The 27,659-nt window shown below is 38.6% G+C and overlaps 2 protein-coding genes across 2 annotated transcripts in view; both read left to right on the forward strand.

The window, feature by feature from the left end:
* ZDHHC14 (zinc finger DHHC-type palmitoyltransferase 14) overlaps positions 1-27,659 on the forward strand; it is a 645,017-nt gene that overhangs the window by 141,642 nt on the left and 475,716 nt on the right. The window lies entirely within an intron of this gene.
* The window catches only part of ARID1B (AT-rich interaction domain 1B), a 326,431-nt gene that overhangs the window by 26,881 nt on the left and 271,891 nt on the right, over positions 1-27,659 (forward strand). Inside the window, 1 exon segment of the mRNA XM_050316193.1 lies at positions 5,262-5,456. Within this exon segment, the coding sequence (XP_050172150.1) occupies positions 5,262-5,456 (195 nt within the window).

A 27,659-nucleotide genomic window follows, 5' to 3' on the forward strand; every position in this document is an offset into this window, starting at 1 on the left:
AAAACATTTTAAAAAAGGAGCGGTAAGAGAAAAATGTTGTCAGTTACTATTTATAGGCAGTGTAGGCTTTTCAGCGCCCTACCTTAATGGTTGGACTGTCAATCTAAAGACCAGGAATAAAACCTTGGCCCTATTGAAATCATTAGCAAACCTTCCGTTGGGTGTTTTAATGCACTCACAAGGCACATAATAGGCAAGAACTCTTCTGAAATGCTCTGTTCTCACAGAGCTTGATAGTACATGTGCAAATGAATCTGATACTGACATAAGATAGGCACTATAATAAAGGGGTTATAAATTATAACATTACTGTGGACTGAAGCAAAGAACAAGACTGAGGTATTTTGAGGAACTGCAGATCTACGCAAAGTTTAAATGAAATGCTGCAAGTTGAAGAGGAGGTGTGGAATAAGAAGCAAAAAGCAGAATCCATTTAGGCTTGCCTGGCATAATATGGCAGTAAAAAATAGCATGAGCAAATACAAGATAAATTGGTAAAAAGGTAATGTGTATATTGGGAGTAAAATAGCACTTGAGAAAAATTGGATGGTTCTGTAAAGGAAGGGAAAGGAAACAAATGGATATTGATGACTGCAATGACACTAAAATAAAATCTAATAAGTAATTAAAACTTTACAGTACAGCATGTAATAGAATTAAGTAAAGGCATGGAAGATGTGAAAATATACATATCATCCATTCATGGCCAAACATGTGCGATGTGTTTCAGAAGAATGTGATGCAGTTAAAGCAATGCTGTAATTTTTGGTAAACGTTAGAGAGCAGGTGTGGAGGGGTTGGCTTATGATCCCTGCAGCGTGAAGAGGTTGATACTTGTCATCATCGTCCTGTCACCAAAAACTTGTCTTTGAAAACTGTTGGAACCAATGTTAAAGAAAATACTGGAACAATAAATGTTAAAGGAACAGGATGTTAAAGGATAAGTATATAATATACCTGTCTCAATTAACAGCTCCTTCTAAATAACTTTGCGAAAATATCATGGATGAGAGAAACTCTTACTACAAAAATGAAACCTGGAAGTTCAAAACAATGCTAAAGCATTGCATGAAATGTGCATTCATTAAAGCTGGAAAAAGTTGCATTGAAATTTTTACCTTCACTATTTGGGGAACACAGTATTTGATGATTAGTTGTTTTTTACTTCCGTTAAGTGTATGGATGCAGGTCTTTCTCACTGTACCCTGTTCTGGAGACAAAATTTGTTCTTTTGTTAGAGAGTCTGCAGTGGTATTGATCATGGACATATGAAATTCTAAAATTGCCTCTGTGTGAAGAGATGGGGTTTTTTGTTAATTTTATTTTGATGTTTTAATTTTTGCAGATGGGAAACTGAGGCATTGTTGTAGCAAGTTTGGCCTAGTTTTGAGGGCTGAAGGTCAAGCTTTTTAAAACATACAGCTTCTGGAAACACCTTCAGAGCACATCTCTCATCAAATTTAAAAGTAGTTGCAGTTGTAGATACACAGCATTTCCTGCAATATAAGCCCCGTGATTTCAAGCAAGGATGCAATAAATTGGTAAATTCTGAAATTTTTTTGGTTTAGTGAAGTACTATGGTAGATGCAGAGGTAGAGTCCTTTCCTGCCTGAGCAGCACACAGCTACTTTAAATGGTAAGACCGTTGTCTGCTTTGTTCACTACCCATATGATAAGTGAAGCCTTGGAGTGCACAACAGCCCCTTCACTGCCCTGCTGTGGGCTCACAGGACTAAAGTGTGACTGTGTATTTAAATACAGTTATATCTGTGAAGGTGACACATTTCATGTTGCAAGGGGAAACTTCATTCCAAGAGCTCTCAACTTCTGCAATCATAATGTTTCTTAAGCCTGGGGAGGAGCTGGCTCTTTGGTTTTGTTTTGCCTTGTAGAAATATGTTGACAGCCACTGAGTCACTGGTAGATGTCTTCACCTTTAGCTTCAGCACACGGATGGTTGGGATCTAATCTGAAGGGAGTCAGGAATAGCAGCAGTGACTTGCTAGCCTCCATAGGGACCAGCCAGTGCGTGGGATATTTCTTCACTGGGTCCATCTTCTCCAACCACAGAGATGATCAGAGCACTCTACTGTTTGTTATCTCCCAGAGACCTCAGAGGGAGGAGGGAACAGGCAGCACTGACAGCTAGAGTGGGACTCTAGGGGTTGTCCCAGTAATTTGTGGGGGGGTATTTACTACTCTCTCTAACCCTCTCGTGTTGAAATATCTCCTGTCCTTCTCCAGATGCCTGACTTGCACTGTGCACAGTAAGTTCTGAGTATCTCCAGGTCCCTTGCTACCCATACCCAGTGACCACAGCCTGCTCAGTTTCAATGTTGTGTGAGTTAGCTGCAGCCCCTAGTGACTGGACTTACAGCAATATCTCAGGATCTTTATCCCTTCACCTGTCTGAATTGGAGTGCTGTCACCTGAGGGAAAGAGGAGGAGCTCACCTGGAGAAGAGAAGGAAAAGCATAATGATGGCAAGCTCTGGTGAGAAGAAGGGAAGGAAAGATGCATTGGCAGTGAGGCTCACTCTCCTAACATTCATGCACGCAGAATCTCTGCTACTTAGAGGTCGCTAGTCCAGGGGACAGAGACTCTTTGGCCTGTATCCATGTCACCTCCTGACCTTGTTTTCTGTCTTTCAACTCTTCCTGCCTCACTTCTGTCTCCACTGCTTTTTTGTAACCTGTTTTCCCTCTGTTTGGCAAATTCAAGGCTGCCTCCATACATTTTGTAACTCCTCTGATGAAGCCTTACTGTGCCGCGCCTGTGCTTCTGTTTTTTCTTCCTGTGCTCCCAGTCTGCTGACATTCAGGTGCTCTCTCTCTGACATGCCTTGCCCTTCATGAATGTCCAGTGTCACCCTGGCAAATTAAAATTCTGTGTCTCAAAGTGTGGTATTCAAGACATATTTTCAAGTGTTTTATGTGAGAACATAAACCTTGTATTTTTCTGTGACCTCATTCTTAGACATAGCTGAACTGTTTCTGCTGAATTTTCCAGAGAATTTCAGCCTCAGGCATACATATGGCCTGGAAAATTTCAGCCTAAATGCTTGAAGTTTGTCAAAGTTTATATGCACCTGAAAGTAGTCTTAATAATGGAAAATGTCAGACTGTTTTAGCTGTGTAGCTATCTGCATTGTTTATAATGATATTTAAGAATTGGATGCGGAACAGAAAATTCTACACTCAAAATTAATTAAACTTGAATTTGAGTAAACGTTGTTATTGAAGATGAGACCTGGAAATAATTTTCTGAAACAGAAGATGGTGGCAATGAACACTGCTGTTGGGCTTCATGAGAATCTTGTGAAGGAAGCTTGAGACTCACTTTGAACAAGGATTTATATTTGAGAAGATGAATATGACAGGTGATGAACAGAATGAACATTGAAACACAGAAATAAATATAGATGAAGTATTATGATTTATAGGAGGAAATGTAAGTTGTCCTCATGGACACTGTAGCAAGGAATCTATAGTTCATCTACTTAGCCGTTGCGTTAAAACTGTAGTAAGAGTGCATGGTGGCCAAAAAAAAAAAGAGAATGTTGTTATTGGTCAGGTGACCTGAAATAGTTGGAGAACCATTGATTTTGAAAGGAATGAAATATAAATAGAAAATTACCCAGGGACATTTAATGGCAAAAAATAGAAACTTCTATTCTGGCTACAGAGCAGGCAAATAATAAAGGGAAAATTGCTGAGTAATACTCACCCAAAATTAGAAGTTATTGTGCAGTTTGTTTTAGTGGTAGAAAAGGGTGATCCTCTTCTGAAGTGAATGGAGATGTCCTGTGAGGAGGAGGAGGTTATTGTTTCCACCTCCTAAGGTGTAATGTGCCCACATTTGGAATACTTTATTAGTTTAGCATGACATTCCTGCTAAGTTGGTATTGGTAATGGTGGAGAGAGACAGTGAAAAAAGTGAGGTTTGATATTTTTTATTTGCAGTAAGGAAAGAGTAGTAGGTCATTACACAGTGACTGCTTTAGAGAAGACATTGTATAGAGGAAAAAAAACCAAAAAACCAGAGTGTGTTAATAGTACAAACAGCAGTAGTGAGAAGAAACAGGGATGGGAGTGGGAAATGTTAGTTATTGTCATAATAGCTGTTACATCAGAATATAATAACCAGAAAGGACTTGTAAAAGTCGTGTTACATAGGAGGTTTTAAAATTAAACCAATCAGCAGTTTGCTGCGGGAAAACATGAACAAAATGTGCTACAGGAAGTTTTACTCCTGGTGGGGTGAATTAATATGTCTTTTTTCTTGGGAGGAGGAGGGGGGGATATGTCTCTTTCATGAAGATGAAATTGTGATAGGCTTTTTAAAAACTTCTCTTCCCGCCACCTGCCCCCCCCCTCAAGGTTTTCTTCCGTGAATATAACTGGCACTCAGGAATTAAGAAATGGTTGTCATATTAACAATACAGTGCTGTGGTTGATGAAGTATGATATTTTTTCTGATTCAGTTAGTCCTCAGTAATAAAACATGAGAGTAATACTACACAATGGTTGACACCTGTCCTGAAACTGTTTCAGTGCTTGGTGAGTGCTGCCAAAAAGTCTAAAAATAAAACTTCCCTCCCTTGCTTCCCCTCCCCCTCCATCACTGGTTGCAGTTTGGATTTTCTGAGGTCTATTAAGGAGGTAAATAAACTTTCATGTAAAATGTGGGTTATGACTTGCCTTTTGATCTGAAAACTTATTAGTGCACATGATAACAATATGAAAACACTGAAATACAGTGTTTCTATGCATTGAGCTTCTTGGAAACTCTTTACTCCTTTTCCTTTTTTTGATGTACGAAAACAGATATTTTCTCAAGGTTAAATGGCTTGTCCATTATTTTGTCTCTTGGTATATATTTATGTTTTTATCTTATTTTTGTTTTAACATCGAAGAAAGTAATGCTAATGAGTTTACAGCAGTATCCTTAATTGTTTTTTAAGCTGAAATTTATTTGCACTTTTTCTACTTTTTCTGTGGGTAAGAGACAATCTTGAGTGCAAAACTTTTTTTCCTTTTTTTTTTTTTAAATGCAGTGGAAGTATCAAAATCACCATTCAAAACCTCATCTAATTAAGATGAGAACCAGGTTATGGTACTTTGCCAGTTTGTAAGTCAAGTCAATATTTGATGTATAAAGCATTGGGAAAACACATGTATAGTCTGCCAGCGGCAAGTCTGATGATTCTGACCTTTTCCTTCTCATGTCTTAAATATTCTTTTGCTTGTGTTTATCCACAGGGCAGTCCAATGGATCCGATGGTCATGAAGAGACCGCAGCTGTACGGCATGGGCAATAACCCTCACTCTCAGGCACAGCAGAGCAGTCCCTACCCCGGGCAGTCCTACGGCCCTCCCGGCCCCCAGCGCTATCCCGTGGGAATGCAGGGCCGAGCCCCGGCAGCCATGGGAGGAATGCAGTATCCACAGCAACAGGTTTGTGGAGGATTTTTCTGGGTTGCTTTGGTTTCCCTCCTCTCTTTCTCTTCCCTTCTGACACCTCTTTAATATAGAGGGTGCAAAAGAAAAACCACATAAATAAGTATTTCTTGTGCAGAAGGAAAATGGAGGACTGTTTTAAAACTAAATAAATTTATGTTTATAGTGTGAATGTTTTCTAAAATCTCCTACAATTAGAAAATGATATAGTTCATTGCTGGTATCTTTTTGGAGAGAGAGAAATATGTCAAATGCCATGAGTTTTCCTTTTTTTTCCAGTTGAGATCATGTAGCCTTGTATACTTTTTCGTTATTTTCTTTACTTTTTTGTTTTTTGGGGGATTTTTGATATTCTCTTTCTCTCTGGCTTAGATACATTTAAATGTAAGATGAAAACCTAGAGCTGACATCAGTGTATCAAGGCTAGTGTTGTCCAGTGCATACAAAAGCCTTATGTAGTTGTATCAGCTCTTTGTTGTTGTGTTGGTTAGTTTTCTTTTTTTCTCCTCATTTTTATAGGAGTCTGTAGCTTTTCCTATGTTTTTCCCATTACCAGCTCTTGAAAGTCAGGTTTTATATTTTTTTTTGTATCCAAGGGTATAGAAAGGTAAGAATCTCCTTTTATCTACTTGGATTTTACTGTTGATAGTGACCTCTTCTACCTTTTTCCTACCCTTTTAAAGAAGGTCAATCCCAATGTGCATAGCCTGTACTAAGGAAGATACAGCACTTTTTCTAGAGGGAGAGATAAACCAAGATTATCAAGAAGCTAACGTTTAGCTAATTTTTTTTTTTTCAAATTAGGGATGTGAGTGTAGGCGGTGAGAGCTCTACACTGTGTTGTGAGCATAACAGATTAATAACTTGATCATTACTGGGAAAAGACATTTGTTTTGTGCAACTGATTGATTGCAGATTATCTTTTTTTATGTCATTTATTGTTAAATATAGAGAAGATAACAAAATTTTGGACTCCCTGTCAGATAGGTGCCTGGCTAATTCTTGTTATCACCCATCCAGCAGGACAAGATGTTAATCAGGCAGTTAATTAAATAAGAGTTTCAAATATAGTATATACCATTAGCAGTAGTCTTAATTTTCGTTCTTTTCTGTTGTTAAATAGATACTTACTGGTGAGGAAGAGATTGTTTAGTTTAGAAATGTCAAACAGTATATTTGGTTGCTTGATTCAGACAGCAAAGCATTTTGTCAGCTGCAAAAGGGAGGAGAAAGTGAATAAAGGAGGCTTTATTTTTCCCTGTGTGGCTCTAGCCAAAGTGAAGTTATTAAAACACACGTTTAATTTAAAAATGAGTTATTCTGTGTTACGCAGAGATGAGTGTTGAATTTTCACTGCATTTGCTAATTGCTTGGTAATTGTAGCTTACCCATCAGCAGGCAGTGACCTGGCATGGCCATTGGCTGCAGGCCCTGTCCGTCTCCTCGCAGCGTTCCTGTAACTGGCTGAGCTGCGGCGCCGCTCCGAGCACTAATGCTCTTTGGGGAAAAAGCGAGAGGATAATTATGACATTGAATTTTTATTGAACGGACATCACCACCTAGGCATGATTTTGTTTTGGACAGCCTCCAAGGCTTCGTGTGTTTGGTTCGTGAACCTCTAATGATCTGAATCCAGTTCTTTTCATATTGCTCGTATATTACCACCTTTCTACAAAGGATTAGAATGCAGGAATGCAGGTTTGTAAATTGAATTGCCAACTTACCAGCTGAGTGGTAAGTTGTCTTTGGCAAGGGATGCCACAGTTTGATTCCTGGCTGGATTTTTACTCCTGTGATGTGAATATTAAATAGGGAGAGCCAGCTACTCTTGTTAAAATTGACTGTGTAGCATGTACCTGCTTCTAGATATCATATATGTAAAGTAAATAATATTGGCAGAAGTTTCAGAAGATGAATCTCAGCATTTTCTGGAAATTGGACTCCTTTACAGTGTCACATTGAATTTATCAAAAGCGCAAGGCACTTGGAAAAACATGATTGGTTAAAAAATACTGGGCCTTAAACACATACAGTGCTCAGATTTAAGTATTGTGCAGAGAGAACATTGAGTAGATGAATTATGAGGGTGGAAGTGCCACACTGTAGGAAGAGTGGGAAACATCAATGGGAGATGTTGTTCTTATTTTACATTATGGTTTGCTGTTGCCCAGAGATAGCTGAAGGTGTCAGTTCTGTTTCTTTGGATGAAACAAGAAGGCTTTTTGTTAAACTGTGAAGATTTTTGAATTTTGAAGAAGACCTTGAAATGTTAAGTCTGGCTCTTTGTCAGCAAGTGTGGCTTGAGGTTAGAATATAGGACTTGACAGATTTTAACTTGCAGGCTCTTCTGCAGGATGCTGCAAATGAAGAAATAAAGATGACAAACAACACCCTAAAGATTGAGCTAAAATTAATGGAAATGGTAGAAATGAAGATAATTGCCTTGATATAGCTGGTCTGTGTCATACTGCAGCAGAGAATAGTGTGTTCCAGCCTGTGGCACAGAGGTGGAAGAGCTCTGTTGCAGGAAGGGAGGCCTCTGGCATAAGCAGTGAAACATTAAAGAGGATGAAAAAGATGAAATGTTACCAGGTGCAGTCAGTCTACATATCTGCAGCACGGATATCAAGCATAGCCTGATAACCAGTTGTAAAAGGGTTATCTACGAAATGCTGCAGACATTCTCTTAAAACTACTGTTTGGTCTAGGCATGCTTGATACCAAACAGGAAGGTGCAAATAAAACTGCAGATTGTCTTAACGTTCTGTGTGGAAATCTCAGAATGTTGAAGTGATTATGGAAGGTGTGGGACATGTTCTGTGGCATGACTGCAAAGGATGCTGTGAAGAGACAAAGCAGATCTCCGAAGTGTTTGGGTTTGGAATTCATCTCTAATGAGTTACCAGTGATGAACCCCAGAACAACACACTGAGCCATACATGAGGAGCAAAATTTGAAATGGAGACAATATCTTTGCAGTAATATAACTACAGATAAATGGATTGAGATATAAAAGTAGACATGCAGGATTAAGCTAAGGGGAACCTGAGGTTGTTGCTTTCTTCTATGACACTTGGCAAAAGAGATCTAGATTTGTCTTGTGAAGATGGGTGATAGCTTGCTGCGACAAAGTATTAAGCAGTTTGAAGAATGCTGCAGCATTTTGTAAAATTTTAAGGGCATGTCCAGTTAACTCGGTGTGAGTCAAATAAACATATAAAGCATTTGGACTGATTTGACACCTATATAAAAGGGGAGGTATGAGAAAGGAAGGTGATACTAAAAGAATCATGTTTTTAATTTGTAGGATTACATACTTGATGTATCTCTTGTAACTATGCATAACTATATATGGTGAATTAATTACGTAGAGATTTTTATGTTCCTAGGAAAGTTGGGGGTTATTTCTTTCCCATCCACCTGTAGTGGGAAAGGGGCTGAAGAAGGCAAGGGAGAGTTGGGAGAAAGATGACCCGTGCCTATGTTGTCAGTCTTCAGCATGATTGAGATACAAGTTGCAGCAAAGCTTTAAAATGCTGCTCTTGCATGTAAATCTTAATACTGCTACCTCATCATCTCAGGTACTCTCTCTCCTGGTTTGCGTGGGGTGAATGTAATTTTAGGATTATTAGCATTCCTTACCCAGGACTTCAGGGAACATATGTAGAAACAGAAGGCAGAAAAAACATACTCTCAGGTTTAACTTTCAGTTTCTGATCTAACTTTCAGTTAGATATCACTTGGAATTACAAAGAGATGATGTCAAAATTGAAAATCCTAATACGCAGGGATACCAGGCACCCGCAAACCTCAGGCTTGATTTTGCAATACATTTCATGATGATTGAAATACTGTCTGAATAATAATATCTGATTATAAAGACAAGAATTTCCTTTTCATTTAATTCTTTTTCTCTTCCCACCCTTTTTGGACCTCTGTCAAGCAATTGATGATGTAATTGTAGTTTCTTCTGGCTCTGGTTCGATTACCCTCTCAAAATTTTTCTGTCCTTTGGTGTCATGGGCTGCAGGAAAGCCTTCTGGTGCTTTGTAAAGACATTTCTGCTAAAAGCAAAATTACCTCAGAATAGCCATCAAAATAAGGTGGTTTTTTTCTGCCGTTATCTGATGGTGTTCCTTTTTCATGATAATAGCATGTAATACTTTTATTCTGTGATGAATTTCATTAAACTTAAAAATCGTATACTTGAAATATCCACGTACAGGTTTTGAAAGTTTTCAGCAAAGTTTGAGGGCTTGGATTTATGAATATGTTTGAAAGAATTTGAATGGTGTGATATGCCTGTTTAATCAGAGGATCATTGCCTAATTGATTTTTTTAGCATGCATTAAAATTCCTTGTGTACTTGATGGACTGGAACAACAAGTTATTGTGTAAATAGGATCGTATTGCTATAATGCATAGTAAATTCTTTAGGAAAGACATTTGTGTGGACATGTACAATAGCCATTCCTAATGGCTGTTTAAAATGGAGCGTTTTAGTACCGATCATGAAGTCATGAGCCTGCCTGTAGCAAGACAGTTATGAGGCTTAAGCCTCTGTCTATTCATTCTCTCTTTTTTGCTAGAGAAATACTTTAGGATGAAAGGGTGTTAATCTCTTTTCCCTTTAACATTTTTTTATATTCTTGATTTGGAAAGTTAAAAAATGTTATCAGTGTCCTTATTGTTTTAAGAATGGAACTGTCAATATTCAGGGAAGCATTAATTCCATTCCCCCCTCTTTTTTTAATGTACAGATTATCTTGAGGCATAAGGAAAAAAAAAGTATACTTGCGCTTCTTTGTTTGTTTGTTTGTTTTGCCTTATGTAGCAAGTTTCAACTTGGAGAACCTTTTTTTTTTTAAAGAGGCAGAAACATTGTAGAACTTCTGGGAATATGCGGCAAGGATTTATTGTAATGGAAACTGCAAATCAACCAGAACTGTAGCAGCACCACTGCGATTACGTCATTTAGGAGAGGGTTTACAGTGCCCGTATTGGGTAATGTCCTGGATTGGAAATGTCGAATTTACGCCAAGGAAATCAGTTGGCTGTTGGCTTGGCAGATAGGGTTTTAAAGCTAGCAAACTCACGTGTTTACTACTGGTTGGCTGGTTGAGTGTGTGTGTTCCTTTCTGAAATAATTTTAAGTCCAGAGGATTGGAGTATGCCAAGAAAGTGAGGCTTACTGTCATGTTTTTCTCTGAACCATTAACTTAAAGTGTAGTGCATACATAGAGCAAGTACTAGTCAAGTGATACGTTTGTTGTCCTCTGTGTGAATGATTGCCCTCACCAGAGGATATTGAATGCATTGCAGTTTTTTGCATGCCTAAGTCAGTGTTAGCCCAGTTGATGTTAGTCTTGGTTAAGGGAGCAGACACAGAAAATAAGCAGCATTTTCATTTCTTAGTCTATTTATTTTGTAAGAGCAGAGAATGAATCAATATGATTGAATCACAAAAACAACCAGCAGAGGACAAAACGTTGAGATGTGTTGCTTTTTCTTAAAGATTGGTAGACGCATTTGATGCACACACATAAGAAGGGAGTGTGAGGCTTTGATCAGCATGTGCTTCAGAAGTATGTTTTTCCAGATTTTTGTTTGATTTACCTTGAGGGTTTTTGGGGCATTTGTTTTTCTTTTGGTTTTGGTGTTGTTTTGTGTGTGTGTGTGTGTGTGTGTGTGTTTTATTTTGGGCTTTTGTTTGTTTGTTTCATTTGTTTTGGTTTGCTTTTTTCACTGGGTATTTATCTGGAGCTGTCACTAGTAGATTATGGACCCCCTTTGTTAATTCCTGGAAAGCAGAAATGTTGAAACTCTGAAGGATTAGTCTCTTCCCAACTTCCTGTTCTGTTAAAAACCTGTAAATACTTTGAATTAAAATAATTCCTCAGTAACAATTTTTTGAATGATATATCTGCCACCCTGTTGAACTGCTCTAAACTTCCAGAAAAAAATCATAAGTAAGTAGAACTACTCCTTCCTGGAGAATGTAAAGTTTGAACCAGAGAAAGGGGACAAGAAGTCACAGCTAGTTGTCTCCCTTGTAAGGTCATCTTTAAGAATGGGTCTTTTGATGGTCAAGTGTTAATAATTGCAAAGAAAAGTTGCTGCTCTTTGTCATGTAAAGAAATGGGATTTTTAAATTTCAGATTTAGTAAAATGCAAAGTACTGTGCTTGTGCAGACTGTAGGAAAATGTTTAGCATGGTTCTTTCTTTTGGGTATACTAAGCCTCATTGACTAAATTGAAAAAAAGGCTGCTACTTTAGTTCATGGCAGGATAAGGCTTTATGTTGTATTGTCTCCTTTAGAATTATCCCTTCTATTGAGTGTAATTCACTCTGTAGAGGGAGGTGAGCACAGATTACAGATAATCACGGAATCAAATTTGACATAAGTTTGCGGTCTTTATGGTGGTTTAGCTCTTCATCTTAATGCTGGTCATCTGAGATTGTTTACCGAAGAAAATCCCTAAAGTAGCGGAATTGCATTATTATGGTAAATAGAAACATTTCAGTAGCTTCTATCACTTCTTTGAAACGGTGTGGAAAAAATGTAGGTCGAAAAGGGAAAAGAACTGATCTTTCAGCTGGTGAGAGCTCGGAAATGAGACAGGGGCGACATTTCTATCTGTTCAATTATTATGTAATGATGTTCAGTAAATGCTAATTTTTACATCCCTACTGGAGTAAGTGGCAGTCAACATTTGTATTGAAAGTGTAAGAATCATCAAGGTATTATGACAAATAAAATGTATTTTTGTTACTGCTAAATGATTGTCATTCAGTTGGAATATTTAATAGCTGTAATCACATTTGTTGTTCTGCTTGGAAGTGGGGGCATGAGAGAGGAAAACATGCAAGCCCTCTGTGCTGGTGTTCTGAAAAATGTTGCTGTTTAGGGAACCTTTTGCAGTTAAAGGTTGCCGCAGTTATTTTGTTGCTGGGAGCTTGGCTTGCTAGCAGTCCGCACTGGAGTTAGGCAGGAAGTAGATTCTGGTGATTAGGAGTGGTGATCAAACAGAGGGCTGTTTGCTGCTTCACTGGGAAGGTACAAAATCATTTACTTATGAACAGCTCATTTTACATGGCAGCAGGAGACATGAGTTTATTTACATTTGAAGTAAAATAAGCGTCTTGCTTTAAGAAGAGGCTGCTGCATTACTCTGTTCAACAGCTGCCATGTAATGACTGTGCCAGGAGGGTTTTATTGTAGGTAAGGATTGTTACTCTTAGTATTATACTCATAGTAGTTTTTTCTTAATAATATTCGTTGAAGAATAATTGGCACTCAGAAACTATTGAAATGATGTCCTGAACCATCATGCATATATAGGATAAGATTTTTGTGACCAGATTGTAACCATATTTCCCAGTGTTCCCTAGGGCAACTCAGCATGTTGGGTTTTTTAAAATCACAGTATGAGTTTCTCAGAAGATACTATCATTTGTCTGTAAATTTGAACTTGCTCAGAGGAAGCAAGGGAGGCAATAGAGTGTGCTTTTTGAAAAATAGGGAGTGTGTTTCCCACAGCTGAAAATAGGGCTGAAGATAAGAAGGTGGAACCTGCCTGAAATCAGTGGGAAATGTGTTGTGCCTTCATTTGAGCTACAATTTCACTTTGGAGCCATGTTGCTGGGGTTGAGTGACTTGTCTTTAGTTGATAGCAGACTAGGCAGAATTAACCCTCTAAGTTAATTGAAGAGAATTTCAGAATGAGAGGGTACCCTTTACTTTGGTCATCCTGGGACTGAGTCAGCTAGCTCTCTTCTTGGAACAATAGACCTTTCAAGAAATATCTGATGTTTCAATTGCTCAAGATTAGACTGCTATTGCTAGCAGCAGCTTTTTTTTTAATAAACTAAGATTTATGTTAGATTTAGCTTCATCAAAACTTACACAAAAATTAGTTTTACAGTAGCATATTAAGTAATGCAAAATATCAAAAGCATTTTCCATACCTTTTTAAGGTAGTCAGTCTTAAATTACATGGGTCCCACGCAGTAGAATTCAAGCTTGCTCAGCAACCTACTTTAGTTTTGCTTGCTTTATCACCTAGGACATTAAGACTTTTTGTGGGAGTAGATGAATCACAAAATCTTTGAAAAAAAATCTTAAATATGTTAAAGACTGCTTTTACTCTCTGTAGGTATTTTTTTCTAAAGCTCATGTTTGTTTACATATTGCACTGTTCCTTATAACTATACTTAGTAGTTACATATGGGCACATTTAAAGATGATAAACTATAAGTTTATGGTGTTTTGTTGTTTTTCAGGACTTATGAAAGAAATATTTAAGAACTTAAGGAATAACTTAAATCTACAGCTCATGCAATCTCTGTAGGTTTTTATTCTTCTGCTGGCTTGGGTTTGACCCCATTTTTGGGTGCTTCTCTGGTATTTGTGCTTCTTATTCATTGCTTTGCCTAAAATAAAACAAGTGTGTTAAATGCTTGCATCCTTGCTGATATGTATTTCATCTCTGAATCTTATAATGTCTTTTGAGGGTCATCTGGGGAAGAGTAACAAGGAGAAAAATCAATGTCTGTTTTATTTCTTTGTACACTCCATTTTTACCTCCTCTTCTGAACACTGTTTCTTAGTAATGCTTATTGCTTTTGAGTGTAAAAGCAATACATATACCAGATAATAAACAATTCAATGACTGTACATTATTAGAAAATATATTTGAATTTTATATTCAAATACACCTTTTGAAAAGTGAGTGGATTTAGTTTTGCTGTATACATCAAAGGAAAAATTACATTTGCAGTTAGTTTCTTTCACAGAACAGTGATGAAGAGATTTCTGCATATTTCTTGGCAAACTATAATATAACTTGCCTTTTGAGACAAGAGTCCAATCAAAATAAACAAGGTTTATATAGCCACTTAGGGAAGATGTTGTTTTAATTGTAGAAGTAACATTAGTTATCTGGAGTCTATGTACATGCGTGTTTTACAGGCCATGTTGGCAAAGACGTGCTTTACAGGACAGGTTTGCAAAACCACCTCGTTCCTTTCACAGGAATGTCTCTCTCTCTCCGAACTGTTTCATGCTGTGCAAGTGGTGCTTAGTAGAAACAAATACATAAGAATCCATGCCAAGAACAGATTGAGTCTGTGCATGGAGGAAGCAAGCAGGGCTGCTCAGCAAGGACCTCTGCTTTGAGCTCCTCCTGTCCCTCCTCAGAAACTCCACTGCTTGCCTCTGCTGTCTCTCCTAACTTTCCCAGCTGGCAGCACTGAAAATTTGCATGTGTTTTGACTCTTCCACCGTACTGGAGAGCGTTTGAAAGGACAGATGCAAATTGAGTGGTTTATGTTTTTCATTGGTTTCATTTTATTGCTTGTTGGCAAAACTGAAGAAAATCAGAGGCCAAGATATCCCCCTGCAGATTTGGGAAGTGTGTACTTAATAGATTTATGGCCCTTTTATGTTTGGAAAGTTATTTTAGGGAGGAAACTATTATTTCTAAAATGAACCTTAAGTTATGCAGAAAATGATACTTTAGACCTCGTGTTCACCAAAATAAAAAATCCTATCTGATATTGGAGAGCAGGCAGGTGGGTTTTCAGTCCTCTGAGCTGATGCTGTGAGAAATCCCATGTATCCTTCTCAAATTGGAGATTGTTTTATGACCTGAGTAAATTTGCAGTCTTGCAGCAAGTGGTGAAGAGTAGATTCAGTAAATGCCAAGACTGTATGGGGTACTTGGCCTTTCCTTCTTCAATTTTATACATTACAAGAAAAAAAAATGTTTTCTAATATTCCTTTAGGCCTATAATGCCAGGGTTACAAGAGGAGCATAACCACAAAAAGTAATTGAAGAATTTCCCAGAAAAGATCAGGTCTACTTGGGGTGTATTGGGTGTAAGCTATTCTTTCTTCTTTCTCTCTTGTTGTCCGTCATCCCATTTTTGTCTTTCACATGTGGAACTGACTAAAAATATGTTCCTGTTCTTGGTGTGCATGAATATTCTGTATAGCAGAATAAAAACCTGACTAAATATCAGAACCCTGTTTATGTGTGAGGAGTTGTGTTTTTACTGGAGTTGCTTTCGACTTGCTTGCAGGAACTCTGAAACTTCATCTCTCTGTAAATGTGGTTAAAAAACAACAACAACAAAAGAGTTAAGTGGTTTTAAGACTCTTGTTTGTCAGAATGTGGAAGGATCCACGTTACATGTAGTGTTGTGCTTAGTGGAGAAAACATGTTTTTACTTGAAAAACATTTTTTATATATGGACCTGACCTTATGTATTCCAGACATAGGCAGGAGTGACTGTGTCCTGAATCTTTTCAGGTAATAAACTTAAGTGATCTCAATATTTTAATAAATATTTGCCAAAAGAAAGGATGCTTTGGCATTTAGTTGTTTATCCTGTAGTAATGAAATGCCGCAAATGATAGTTTTTTTAACGTATTGTGGGTTTGTTGAGTACTTTTTACTGTCTTAGAGATGCAGAATTTCACAGATTGTTTGGCATTTTCAGTATCATCTCTGAAAAAGGTGGGTGCAAAACCTTACATAAGATTCAGTAAAAGGCACGGAAAGGAGCCTGGGACTAGCAGAGAAGGAACTGCTTCCTTCATGTCAATAAAAATGCAGGAGAGCACCTTTCTTGACACAGGGGTTGCCGAAACATCAGTGCTGTCTTTTTTTGTAATACTCCTGTGGATGTTTTTGCACAAAGTGGTATCTGTCAGAGCTTGAAATATTCTTGCACAGTTTCCTTTGAACAGGTAGCACAGGACAAGTTCTAGCACATAGCTGCTTGACATGGGGCTGCCTACCGCGGGGAAGGAATGCCTTGCTTACATACGTCTGAGTTGATGTGTTAAGAACTTTGCCAGTCATTTTGCCGATTACGTACTGGGCTGTGAATAATTACTGAACTTCCATTTTGAATCACAGCTTTTTTCTGTTTTTTTTTCTTTTTTTTCCTCCCCCATTAAAGTAAGCCCATAGCAGTGGGAAATACTGAGAATGCTCTAACAGTTCGTGATTAGCCTGGAGATATTTTTATTGAATCTAACATAAATCCGCACATTCTTATTGCTATGCTGTCTTTGTTTTTGAAATGAAATACTTCTTGTCCTTGTGTTGCTTTCAATAGTGCTGTTCATCTACTAACACACCTGGTGCGCAGTATGTGAAATTACAATGGAAAACAAATATTGTGAATGGTTTACCTAAAAGATGCAATAAGAATACTAAGACTTAATATTTTCCTGAAAAATAGATGCCTTTTCTTTGTTATTTTCATACACTTGGCAAGAGATTCCAGCTGATAATTGAACAGTGGTTGAAAAAAGCATAGTCTTGGTTTTGTGCACTTGCTGGAGTTCTTTATCTACACTGTTAACATCTTGTTTTGGAAATTGAGATATTCAGACACCAGAATGTGATATACTGAGAAAATCCCAATTGTGCTTAAAAAAGGCAGAATGCATTGGGTGGCAGGACTCCATGAAAGGATGTGAATTCACTCTTGTCCCATAATTTTTCCTGTGGTTGCAGTCAAAGTGCTTATTGGAGCAAGCAACATATAACACTATAGTTGTGTGTGGTTGCCTTGAGGGATTTTTCTTGTCTTTTTTCTCTTCTGTAAGATTCCTTGTCTTGGGGCAACTTTCTCTGTTTAGCTGCAGGTGAAATGAGCCTTGCAAATATATTTGTCAGCTGAAGCAGAGGTGTACATGTTTGTCCTTACTGCTACGTTAATATTGTTTGTTATACTATATTTGCTCATGGAAAATTAAGTGAATAATGAAAGCCTGAAACCTGTTCTGGATTGAGGTGTTACAGATGCTTGTTCAGTCTTCTGCATACTCTCCCTACTGGCTGAGGAAACTATCCCTGGGGGGCTCCCTTGAAAGACCTCTTTGTGTTCAGGAAGGCCACTACTAGCCATTACCTCTCCCATTGGTTTACATGATATTCAGTGATATTTGACTGAGGTCTGGCTGTTCATGTCAATTTTGCCCCTACCACTGCAGTTTCCATCTGGAGGGCACAGGAAGCTTCCCATTCAGGTGGGGGAGTGAGGCTACCAGCCCTTCCTGCAGCAGCCTGTCCCTTCATGGGGTGAGTTAGTGGAAAACTGCAGTGGTTATGAGCTGATAAAGTAAATGTAATGACAGTAGGGCTGTGGAAAAATCTGGGCCTGTATTACCAAAAAAATACATCTTGACAAAGCAGACATTTGGATAGAGATGTGTTTTGATAACTATTGAGAAAAGAGTTACCACATAAAAATAAGTGTGCAGATGCAAATATTAAAAAAAAAAAAATTGATAATCTCTCCTGAACAAAACTGGTAATGGTACATGGCTGGTTACTATGGTTTAGTGTCTGTGCCTGGACTTGTCATACCTTTTGGACATCCTACAGTGCCACTGATTTAGAATTGAAACCATACTGCATATTGAAGCAGTAATTTCCTTTTTTTTTTTTCGTATAGAACAAAATGGCTGACTATCTCAGAATTTTCAGGGTGTCAGAAATAAGCAGACTACATCTATGCTGTAGGATTGGAGAACTTTGAAGTTTTGAAGCTTGAATTGTTCCACTGACCAGAAAATATACCTCAACAGACCTTTTCTGACATAAAGAAAGGAAAGTGTGGCTCACAATCTTGAAGCTCCAGAGATTCCCAGAACATGATGACCAAGGTACATTCTGAGGTCTCAGAACATCCCATGAGGTAGAGGAAAACCCACCTTTTCCATTTAGTGCAAGAAACCTAGCACCTCTCCCCCTTCCCCTCAGCCACATTTACCTATCAGTCATCTTTGGTGGAAGAATTCACATTAGTAAGGTAGGGTTTTGATGCAAGTTGCCAGGAGGCAGAAGCTTTTTAAAAGCCTCTTTATCCAGCTGATGTGCTCAAAAGGCCTTCCTTCCCAATAAGCAGTACAGAAACAAAGATCCTGGAAGTGACCTGCTGGTAGGGTGAATAATTTGGTGTAGAAAGCTGTTGGCATTTTGGAGAAGCTGGTTATTTTCTGCAAAGGGAGGGGAGCATGTTCTTTGGCTGAGCTCTCTGGAGTTAGCAGAGAAGCGATTTCTTGGGGTCACTTTGGCTTGGGTTGGTGGAAGAGCTCTGAGCTGGGGCAGTGAGGGTGAAGAATAAGATTACAGGAACATGTAAGCACACACTGAAATGTTTTGTGAACAGAAGTGATCAAGGAACCAAACATGACACACAGCTCCCCACACCCCATTTAATTGTCTATATTCTAATGCTGGCAACCAGGATAATAAACAAGAGGAGGTAAAATTTCTCATTTACGGTTATAAATTTGGTCTACTTGGTATTACTTGAAATCTAGTGGGAAGGTTTACAGGTTTGGAATGTTAAAGTAAATGCTTGTAACCTATTTAGAGAGAATTGAATGGGTAGAAGGGGAGGGAAAGTGCTACTGTATATCAAGAGCAATATTATGTATTTCTGAATAACTGAGTACTCAAAAGCAAATGATTTTAAATGCTTCTGAGTTACTGTCCTGGCAGAGAAGGCAGGAAATGAGGGTACAAGCTAGTACACGCTAGCGAGCATTGAAATGAAGTAAAAGCAAGATGACCAGTCCTTGAAAAATGTCAGCTGTACTGGGGAGAGCAGCGGGGTACAGGGACTGACCACCACCTGCTGCCAGCATAGAAACCCTTAGGAATTTGTGTTAAAAACTACCTGTGTGTAAATTCAGGCAGCAATTTGTCTAGAAAAACACTGTATCTCACACTGGGGAATTCAGAAGCAGATAAAGAAGAACTGGTTACAGAAGTAAATGAGTGGGTTTTTTAGTTGTAAAGACAATAGCTTGATTTAACTAAGTTGTATGCAGAAAGCACTGAGCTCAAATAAGCAAGAACATAAAATCTGTGAGCATGGATGTGTATAGATTGGTAGATATATTGTTTACATATACAAACACCTATCTGTTGCTTTCGGAGGGACAACAACACAAAAGATGGGAATGGTCATGAGCTAAATTGGTTGGGAGGGATTTTTTTTTCCCTCTGTAGATGCTTGGAATGGCTTGAAGGTTTTTTACTACACAAATAATTGAGGAAAAAGTCAGTCCTGTCCTGCTTTTTCTCTCTCCAGCATCTATCAGAATTTTAGAACTGGAAGCTTCACTTCTTAAAACAATTTCTTGTTTTATTTATAAAGAATATTCTGAATGCATATCAAATTTATTTAAGTTGTTTCCTTAACTAATGAAGACCTGTTTTAGAAGGAGTAAAATTCCTTCAACTATAAATGAGCACTAATTGTGAATTAAAAGAAATGGTCTGGTAAGAAAGAAATGTTCTGTTTACCACTTTTATAATGTAATAAGCATGTTAAACTTAAGAACTGAATAAATATTTGTTCAAGTACATAATTGCTTAAATAAGTGTGTGTGGACATTTAAATACATTTTTCTGGTTAGCAAAAAGACTTGTCAAGCATAGTAAAAAAGCCTAGCGAAAGCTAGAGCTAATAATAAACCAAAACAGAATAGTTACCAATCAGTGAGATTAAACTTTCCTTTAAAATAATAACAAAAAAATTATTAATACGACACAAGATTAAAATATATTACTCATACCAGATTTTCCTGTTTGCCAATTTAAATGAAGATAAGACTAGATTCATATAGAGTACTTTAATTTGAATAAATCCATTGTGATCTAGGAACTAAAATGCAACTCGCGCTTACAGGATATCGTTTTCTTCAGTGACAGAGAAAGCTTTGAAGGTCATGGTAGATAATCAGTTGAATGCAAGTTCCTTGTGCAATCCTGCAGTTTAAAAGCATTACTATGATATCTGGCTGAGTAAAAGAAAGTGATACTGGCAAAGTACATCAGGTTTTTGGTCCTTCAAAATGGCTAGTGGAGATGGTGCTCGTTTAAAGAATTAGGATGGATAGAGTGAACTGGAGAATGTGGTTGATAGTAAGAATTCCAAAGAACTGAATAACCTTTTAGGTTAAAAGAAGGTAATTCAGATCCCTTGAACTGAACCTGTGTATAGCTGCATATATGGAACAGAAACTTTAAAGAAGAATTTTCCAGTCCAGTGCTCAGGTATATAGCATGGGCTGTACTTTCACAGACAAGGAAGGCCCATTGACCAGAGAACTGTGGGCATGTGTGGATTCCATGTAAGACTTGCTGTGTCCTTCAGGTATTGCAGTACACTTTCAAACAATCAACCCCCAAAGATCTGAAAATTAACTTGGTCTTTAAAGTATTGAGTGACATGAATGTGAAATCACTTTCCTTCTGCCTTATTGCAATCATAGTATTTGTTTTTCCTTCTGTAGTGAAATTCAGTTTAGTAAACCTGTACCACATTGTTATGCCTTCAGAAACCAGGAACTTTAATTACTAAAAAAAAAACTGTACAGTGGTTCTTAATTCTTTTTTTTTGAGCTGTTCCTTTTTTCTGTTCCAAACATGTCCCACTGAAGCTTACTCAGTGTTTCTCCAAAGAAAGGAGGTCAGGTGTGGACTTGTAGCTATGTTTTATAGCATTTTCATGAGGGACTTCTGGAGAATGATTTTTGCATTTTGTATGTTGTTTAGCCATTGTCACTGCCTGTTGTGAAATCAAAAGCATACAAATTAAGAAAGCCTTACTGGATTTCCATGTGAGGATGAGTGTGAGTGTGCCCATATTAAGCACTTCTGTATATCTGTTCCCTGTCTTGGCATGCTTTGGGAGTAAGGGTCTTAACACTGATTGATTAACAGTTTACTTTCCAAAATTGACGACGAGGAAGCAAGTTAAACAAATTCATAAAACTATACACTGTATTAAACTGTGACTTAATCACATCAATTTAGTCTGGCTTTCTTAATACCTAATAAATGGCTTTATATTTTTTTTAATACCTGGGAGCCATGTTACAATGCACTCATGTTAGTTCACATAATAACCTCTAGTTCTGCTAGACAGTGAATAGACCGTTATTACTACTTTTTATATAAAACACAGATCTTCACTTTAGAAATTTTTGTGGTGTTTTTGAGAATAAATTGAACTTAAAACACAATTTATTACAATTTTACATGTGAGTTTTGCATTTTATAGTTCAGGTTTTTTTCAAATTTTGGTAAACCTAATCAAAATGTAACTGTAGTTACATATTTATGATAATTTCAGTTTTGTGTGCTTTTAGTAATGCATGTATACTACATACTAATGAGCAAATGAGATAACACTTTAGAATTGGAATATAGAAAGAATCCTGGTAATTAGGATGCTTGGGTGCAAATTTTGACTCTGCTGCTGAACTGTTATGCTAATTTATTATAAAATGCATGATACTTGCAAATAAATGATAAAATACCTACCTGGTGCTGCATATTAGTAGCGTTTTATCCAAATAATGTTTGTTGAGCAGAAATGTTGTTCTTGCAAAATATGGAAGTGAAATCTGAGTTTTCAGTGTGCTGAAGTTCTACCGTGCTATGAACAAATGTGCTCTTACACATTAGGTGGAAACACTCATGCTGTAGATGCAACAATTAATTGCTTTTATCTCAGCACTTAATTTGATTTTGGCCTCCCCATTAATGCAGTCTAGTCATGAAACCTTTTCAGTCTCAATTGATGTCAGGTCAAATGTGCCATGATGCCATCATGAGAAACTGCCTCCCTCTGGCAGCAGGGTTCTAGATTTGGTTTCGGAGTAGTAGGGCTTTGCTGTATTGTGCGCCAGCTCATGCTTAATTGGGTAGTATCATAGGAGAAGGTCTAGAGATGGAGTGGGGGAGGCCTTGAAAAATTAGTGTGAGCAGGGAAAGCAGAAGCCAACAGAGAGGTACACAAGGGACAATATGACCAACACAGAGAGTCAGATAGGGGTGTCTGCAGGAGCATAGGACAGTGGGGTAAGAGCTGGTGTGACTGCACCAAGAGGAATGTTGCAGTGACTGTGACCTGAACTGACAAGAGCACAGATAGGATATGTAGCTATGCAGGCAGGGGAAACTCTTTAATTTTAGGTGCTTTTGCTCTGGATGAAGCATCAGGGCTTCAGAATAATTAACGTCAAGATTATTGAGGTGAGAGTGCTTGCTGGTTTATTCAGGCACAATTAGTTATGTGTTTTCTTTCATGATTTACTGACGTAGGATGTTACTGTAACCCCGAAAGACTGGTATACTGGAGTGGGCTGTATATACATGTAGCTTGTTAAAATAGCGTGTGTAAAAGCAGCGTTAAAAGTCTTATTGAAATGGGCAAACTGGTGTGTTTTTTCCTTAAAAGCACAACAACTTAACATTGTAAAATTTGTAACAGTTTCCATTTAGTTGTCAGGTGTTGGTTGTCACCTTTTAGGATAGAATAGAAAAGATGACCAGCAGAAAAACATCTTGGATACTGTATAGATGGGGAGAACTGGAAAAGGTAGGTGTAGGCATTCTTTTCTATTAGCCCTACTGGTGAACAGCAGATACTTGGAAACAATTCACCATGTATTTCTGTCCTCTCTCTTCACTTGGTCTCAATTTTGTTAGATTTTGTCTTTGGTGTAATATATACACACAGATATACGTAAATATGTTATGTATACATATACATATGGATGGGGGTATTTATATCTCCATATCTGGAAACATCCGGATGGCATGGATTCCTGGGCAGTAGTAGGCACCATTCTTAGTCATGGCACTGGCTGTTCTCAGCTCTGTCAGCTGTAGTGATGCTTTAAATCTGGGATTTGCTGTGACAATTAAATACAGAGCATGTATAGTTCACAAATCCCCCTCTGCCGTGACCCCAGATATTGATTTATTTGATTGGACAGTTGGAAGACTATTCAGAATTATCTGTGGAGCAAGCAGCATTTTGAAGCGAGTCTTTATTAATACTAAAATGATTTATTGCTTCGTATCATCAAAATAACTTGAAGTTCGAGGGTGCATCTGACGTTGCATAAATCTCTAGGTAGTGGTGGGTGTTTGAACAAATTTTATGCAGTCTACTTATTCACTTAAAATTTTCAAAGCAAGTGTTCAAAAGCTGCTTCATTTGAAAGGACATAGTTTTCACAGCTTACTGGGCTGCACATTTAATACCAATGAACTTTGAAAGCTCTTGCCAGGACAAGTGCATGCATCTTTGTATTGCTCCACAAGTTGGTGGTTTAAGCTGAGAAATAAATTGTACATGTCAGATCTGAAGAAAGGGCTTGTACGACTGTAAAACCGTGTGTGCGGTGGTGGTTTTTTTTTTTTCCCCAGCTATGTTGGTTAGCCTGGTAAGACACTCTCTCCCCCTACACACGCTCTGCTTTATTTATTCCATGTGTACTGTTATTTGTTTATTTATGTATTTATTTTTAAGTATCGCTTGCATTCTGGTCTAAATGTGCTTGAAAATTACCATCTGCTCTCCTGCTATTTAGATAGGGCATGCTACAACTGAGGTGAAGAGCTGTCACATCAAATATTTTCATTCTAGCTTTCGCACCTTTGATATCGAGTTACATAATTGCAGCGAAGGACCATTTCCAGGGATTCCTTGTTTTCTTTTAACCCTCCCATGCCTCCCCCCCCAAGTCTTTACTGGATTTTGCTGCCTTTCAAGAATGCTTCCAGTGCAGATGCAAGTTTGTGGGTGCTAGAAGGGGAGGGTTCAGCCCCTCAAGAAGGGCCTCACCTCTTAGTAAAATGCTAAAATTAGTAGAATAAGCAGGAATATAAAAACAGAATTTGCCTATTTATGGTACAGAATGTTTATATACAGATAAAACATTGTAGAGGTGGGTTGATTTTGGATTTGGTTGAGTTTCCCCCCTTTTGTTTGGTTGTTTCTTTTCTATTCTCCACATTTCTTGTCTTTTCTCAAACAAAGTAAATTACAAATGGGTCAATGACATGTAATGTTCAGGTTTAATCTACTGGTGATTTGGTAGGGTTTTTGTTTGTTTCTTTTTTCTTTCCTCCCCTTTTTTTTTTTCTTTTGTTGCTCTTGTTTTGTTGAGTTTGGTTGGTCTTTTAAGTTCGAGGACTAGGAGAGGTGGAGACTGCTCTCAAAAATGAGACCATTATAAAAATGAACAGATCATCTGTATTCATGCTGACAGTCACTTTGGGTTGAATGGGAATAAACTGACAGAAGATGGTGTTTGGAAATGAAACATGACGGGAAAGCAGTTAGCACAAACTGCCCAATAATTTCTCATAGTCAGGAAAAGAGCGCCATTATAGAGCAGGGGTTGTGCCAGTAAAATAGCTCTAAGATAAATTAATGGTTTTACACTACCAGGCAGTAAATTTGGTGTGTGTTATCTGCCTCCTCCCCGCTGGTTATTACGGTAACAGGGTGGGTATTGGAACTGGCATCAAATTCCAGGTATCTGTCTCCTCTGAGGTGGAGTTTATTATACGACTTGTTTTGACCCACTGGGGCCCTGGTAGAACAAACTGGTGTTGGCTGCCTCGTGGGTGAGACCCCCTTGTCCTCTCCGTGGGGTGGCAGATAGTTCCCCTGCGTGCTTCCCAATCCATCTTTGCCACTTTTCTAGAGAGTAACAGTGGTCTTCTGTACAACACGTTTTGTTTTTTCTTTTTCTTCTGCCACTGAAGCAGGGGATGCAATAAATTTAGTTACTTTTACATGGTGATCAGTCTTGTGGCTTACAGTGGAGGGATCTTTGCTTTCAGTGCATGTGGGAGCATCTTTTCTAGACCAGTGGACACCAAGGAGGTTTTGGTGGCAGGTTGGTACTTCCAGAGCGTCTTCTGCATATGTGGTGTGGACATCCCTCTGCTCCATCTATTATTGCACTGTTTGAGTTGCCTGACCACAGAGAGTGGAATGGAGGAAGTAAACCATCTCATGGGGATAAAACATTTCTCCCTAACCAAACCCCTTTCCCCCCCTCATTTAACCTGGAAAACCGTGCAGCAGAGGTGCTTCAGCTGAAGTTGCACCCTGTTAGTCGTAACTGGAGTGTGCGGTATCAACCCCTGGTGTGGTAGCTGTGACTCAGGCCTGGAAAGGATGCACCTGTGTATCCTAATGTATGAATGCATGTGTGTGCCATGTGCATGCTTTCTTTTACAGCGGTAGATGGGACATTTTCCCCATCTCTAAAAGCTGCTTCAGAGTGCAGGAACACAGGTACAGTGTGAACGCAGAGAAGAGAAACACAGATTTGTCCTGGATGGATCCTGTTTTCTGAGCTACGCCAGCAAAGTTTTATTCCTGTTTGCAGGTGCCACTTCATTAAGTGAGCTTGTGTTTTGTTTCTTCTGTTTGTCAGCATTTTGGGGGATAGTGGAATCCTGGTAACATACCCTTTTGCTCTGAGGTTACTGTTTTGATACCATATAGGATTGTGTTGAAGGCATTGACAAAATCCTTTCCAGAAGCAGTTACATTTTTTGAAATATCACCATGAGTTTGTTCTTTCACAGGAAATCAAAAATATTATTCAGCCTCTCTCAGCTGATTAATTCCCTACCTGTTTTTCTGCAAGAAGAATCATCATCATGGCTAGGCTTTGCAAATGAAGATTTGGGAAGGGCTCTACCCACGCTTGCTACAGGCACGCTGATGGCTAAAAAGGCCAATGCGAGATAGACAAGTCCGGTTGCAGAAGGCACAGCAGAAAGACTCCCCAGGTGATATCGACAAGACGCGATTCTTTCTGCGTTGTCTTTTCTCCTCGAGAGTGATCCTGCGTGTGTTCTCAAAGGCAGCAGCAGCGTTATAGATGGTGTGTCTCCAGGCCTCCCGATTGGAGGCCAGGGTAGACCAATGGTGATGATCGATATGGCCAAGGCTGAGGGATTGTTTCAGGCAGTCCTTGTATCTCCTCTTCGGGGCTCCTCTCTTGCGGTAGCCAGTGGCAAGTTCCCCATAGAGCACAATCTTAGGGAGGGGGCAGTCCTGCATCCTGGAGACGTGCCCTGCCCAGCGCAGCTGTGTTCTCAGCAGCATGGCCTCAATGCTCGTGACTGCTGCCTGTTCAAGGACAGACGTGTTGGTCACACAGTCAGTCCAGTGGATGTTTAGGATTGTACGGAGGCAGCGCTGATGGAAGCGTTCGAAGAGACGCAAGTGGTGGCGGTAAATGACCCATGATTTGGATCCAAATAAAAGAGTAGACAGTACAACAGCTCTGTAAATGCTGATCTTAGTACTTTTCTTCAGGTGTTTGTTTTGCCACGCTCTTTTATGGAGTTTACCAAAAGCTCTGTATGCCTTAGCTAACCTGCTGTCTATTTCTGCATCAATCTTACCGTCTGAGGAGATGATGCTACCCAGGTAACTAAACTGCTGGACTGATTTGAGTTCTGTTTCACCAGTGGTGATATGGGGATGATGGAAGATTTTCTGAGGTGCAGGTTGATATAAAACTTCTGTCTTCTTCAAGCTGACTTCCAGTCCAAAAAGCTCAGCAGCCTCTGCAAAACAGAAGAATAGAGCACAGGGAAAATACATGTCCAGGCACTAGGAGTTGGGAACTGCACAGTAGACTTAGGTTTATGTTTTCTTAAAACTAATCTGCCTTCTCTTAGCAAGGACTCATGTACCTGAGGTAATCGAATGGGCTGCAGGGTACATCGGGAATTGTAGTTTTGCAGTGTTTTGTGCTCTGAAGATTAATAATCTTACAACCCTCTGAGGGAGATAAAGAAAAGATGTTCTCAGACAAATTGTTATCTTGTATTTCAGAAATGTGCTTTGAGCAGTGAGCATACCTTCAATTTATCCCTTCAGTTTTTACCTTGATATTCTTAGTAATGGCAATATTTTGAACATCTAAGCTTGTCTTTCTCCTTCATCCCTCCTTGTTTTTCTGCAATTGTTCGGGGCTTGCTTTGACGTTGTTTCACTTACAAGGCAGTTGCGTCTCTCAGAAAACTCTTCTTGAAATACAAAACTTTAGGAAAAAATATCATTTGGTTTTCTAAACATCTAGACATGCAGGGTACAAGCTGAACAAATAAGATGTCAGCCTTTTATTTTTGAAGAATGCTGGCAATATCCTTACAGTAAGGTTTTAAAGAATAATTTGTACAGTCTCTAATTTTCAGATAATTTTTGGCTTTCCTCTGCCAGTGGTTTCAGCAGCTTTTGTTATAAATGTGTTGAGTTTGTTAAATATTGGTTTTGTTTTAGCCACTGAAGTAAGTTGTTACTCAAGAGCTTAAGTAGGCTGAACACCCAAA

The sequence above is a fragment of the Myiozetetes cayanensis genome, unplaced genomic scaffold, assembly GCF_022539395.1.
Source record: "Myiozetetes cayanensis isolate MyiCay16 unplaced genomic scaffold, myiCay2020 scf2-11, whole genome shotgun sequence".
Lineage (NCBI taxonomy): Eukaryota > Metazoa > Chordata > Aves > Passeriformes > Tyrannidae > Myiozetetes > Myiozetetes cayanensis.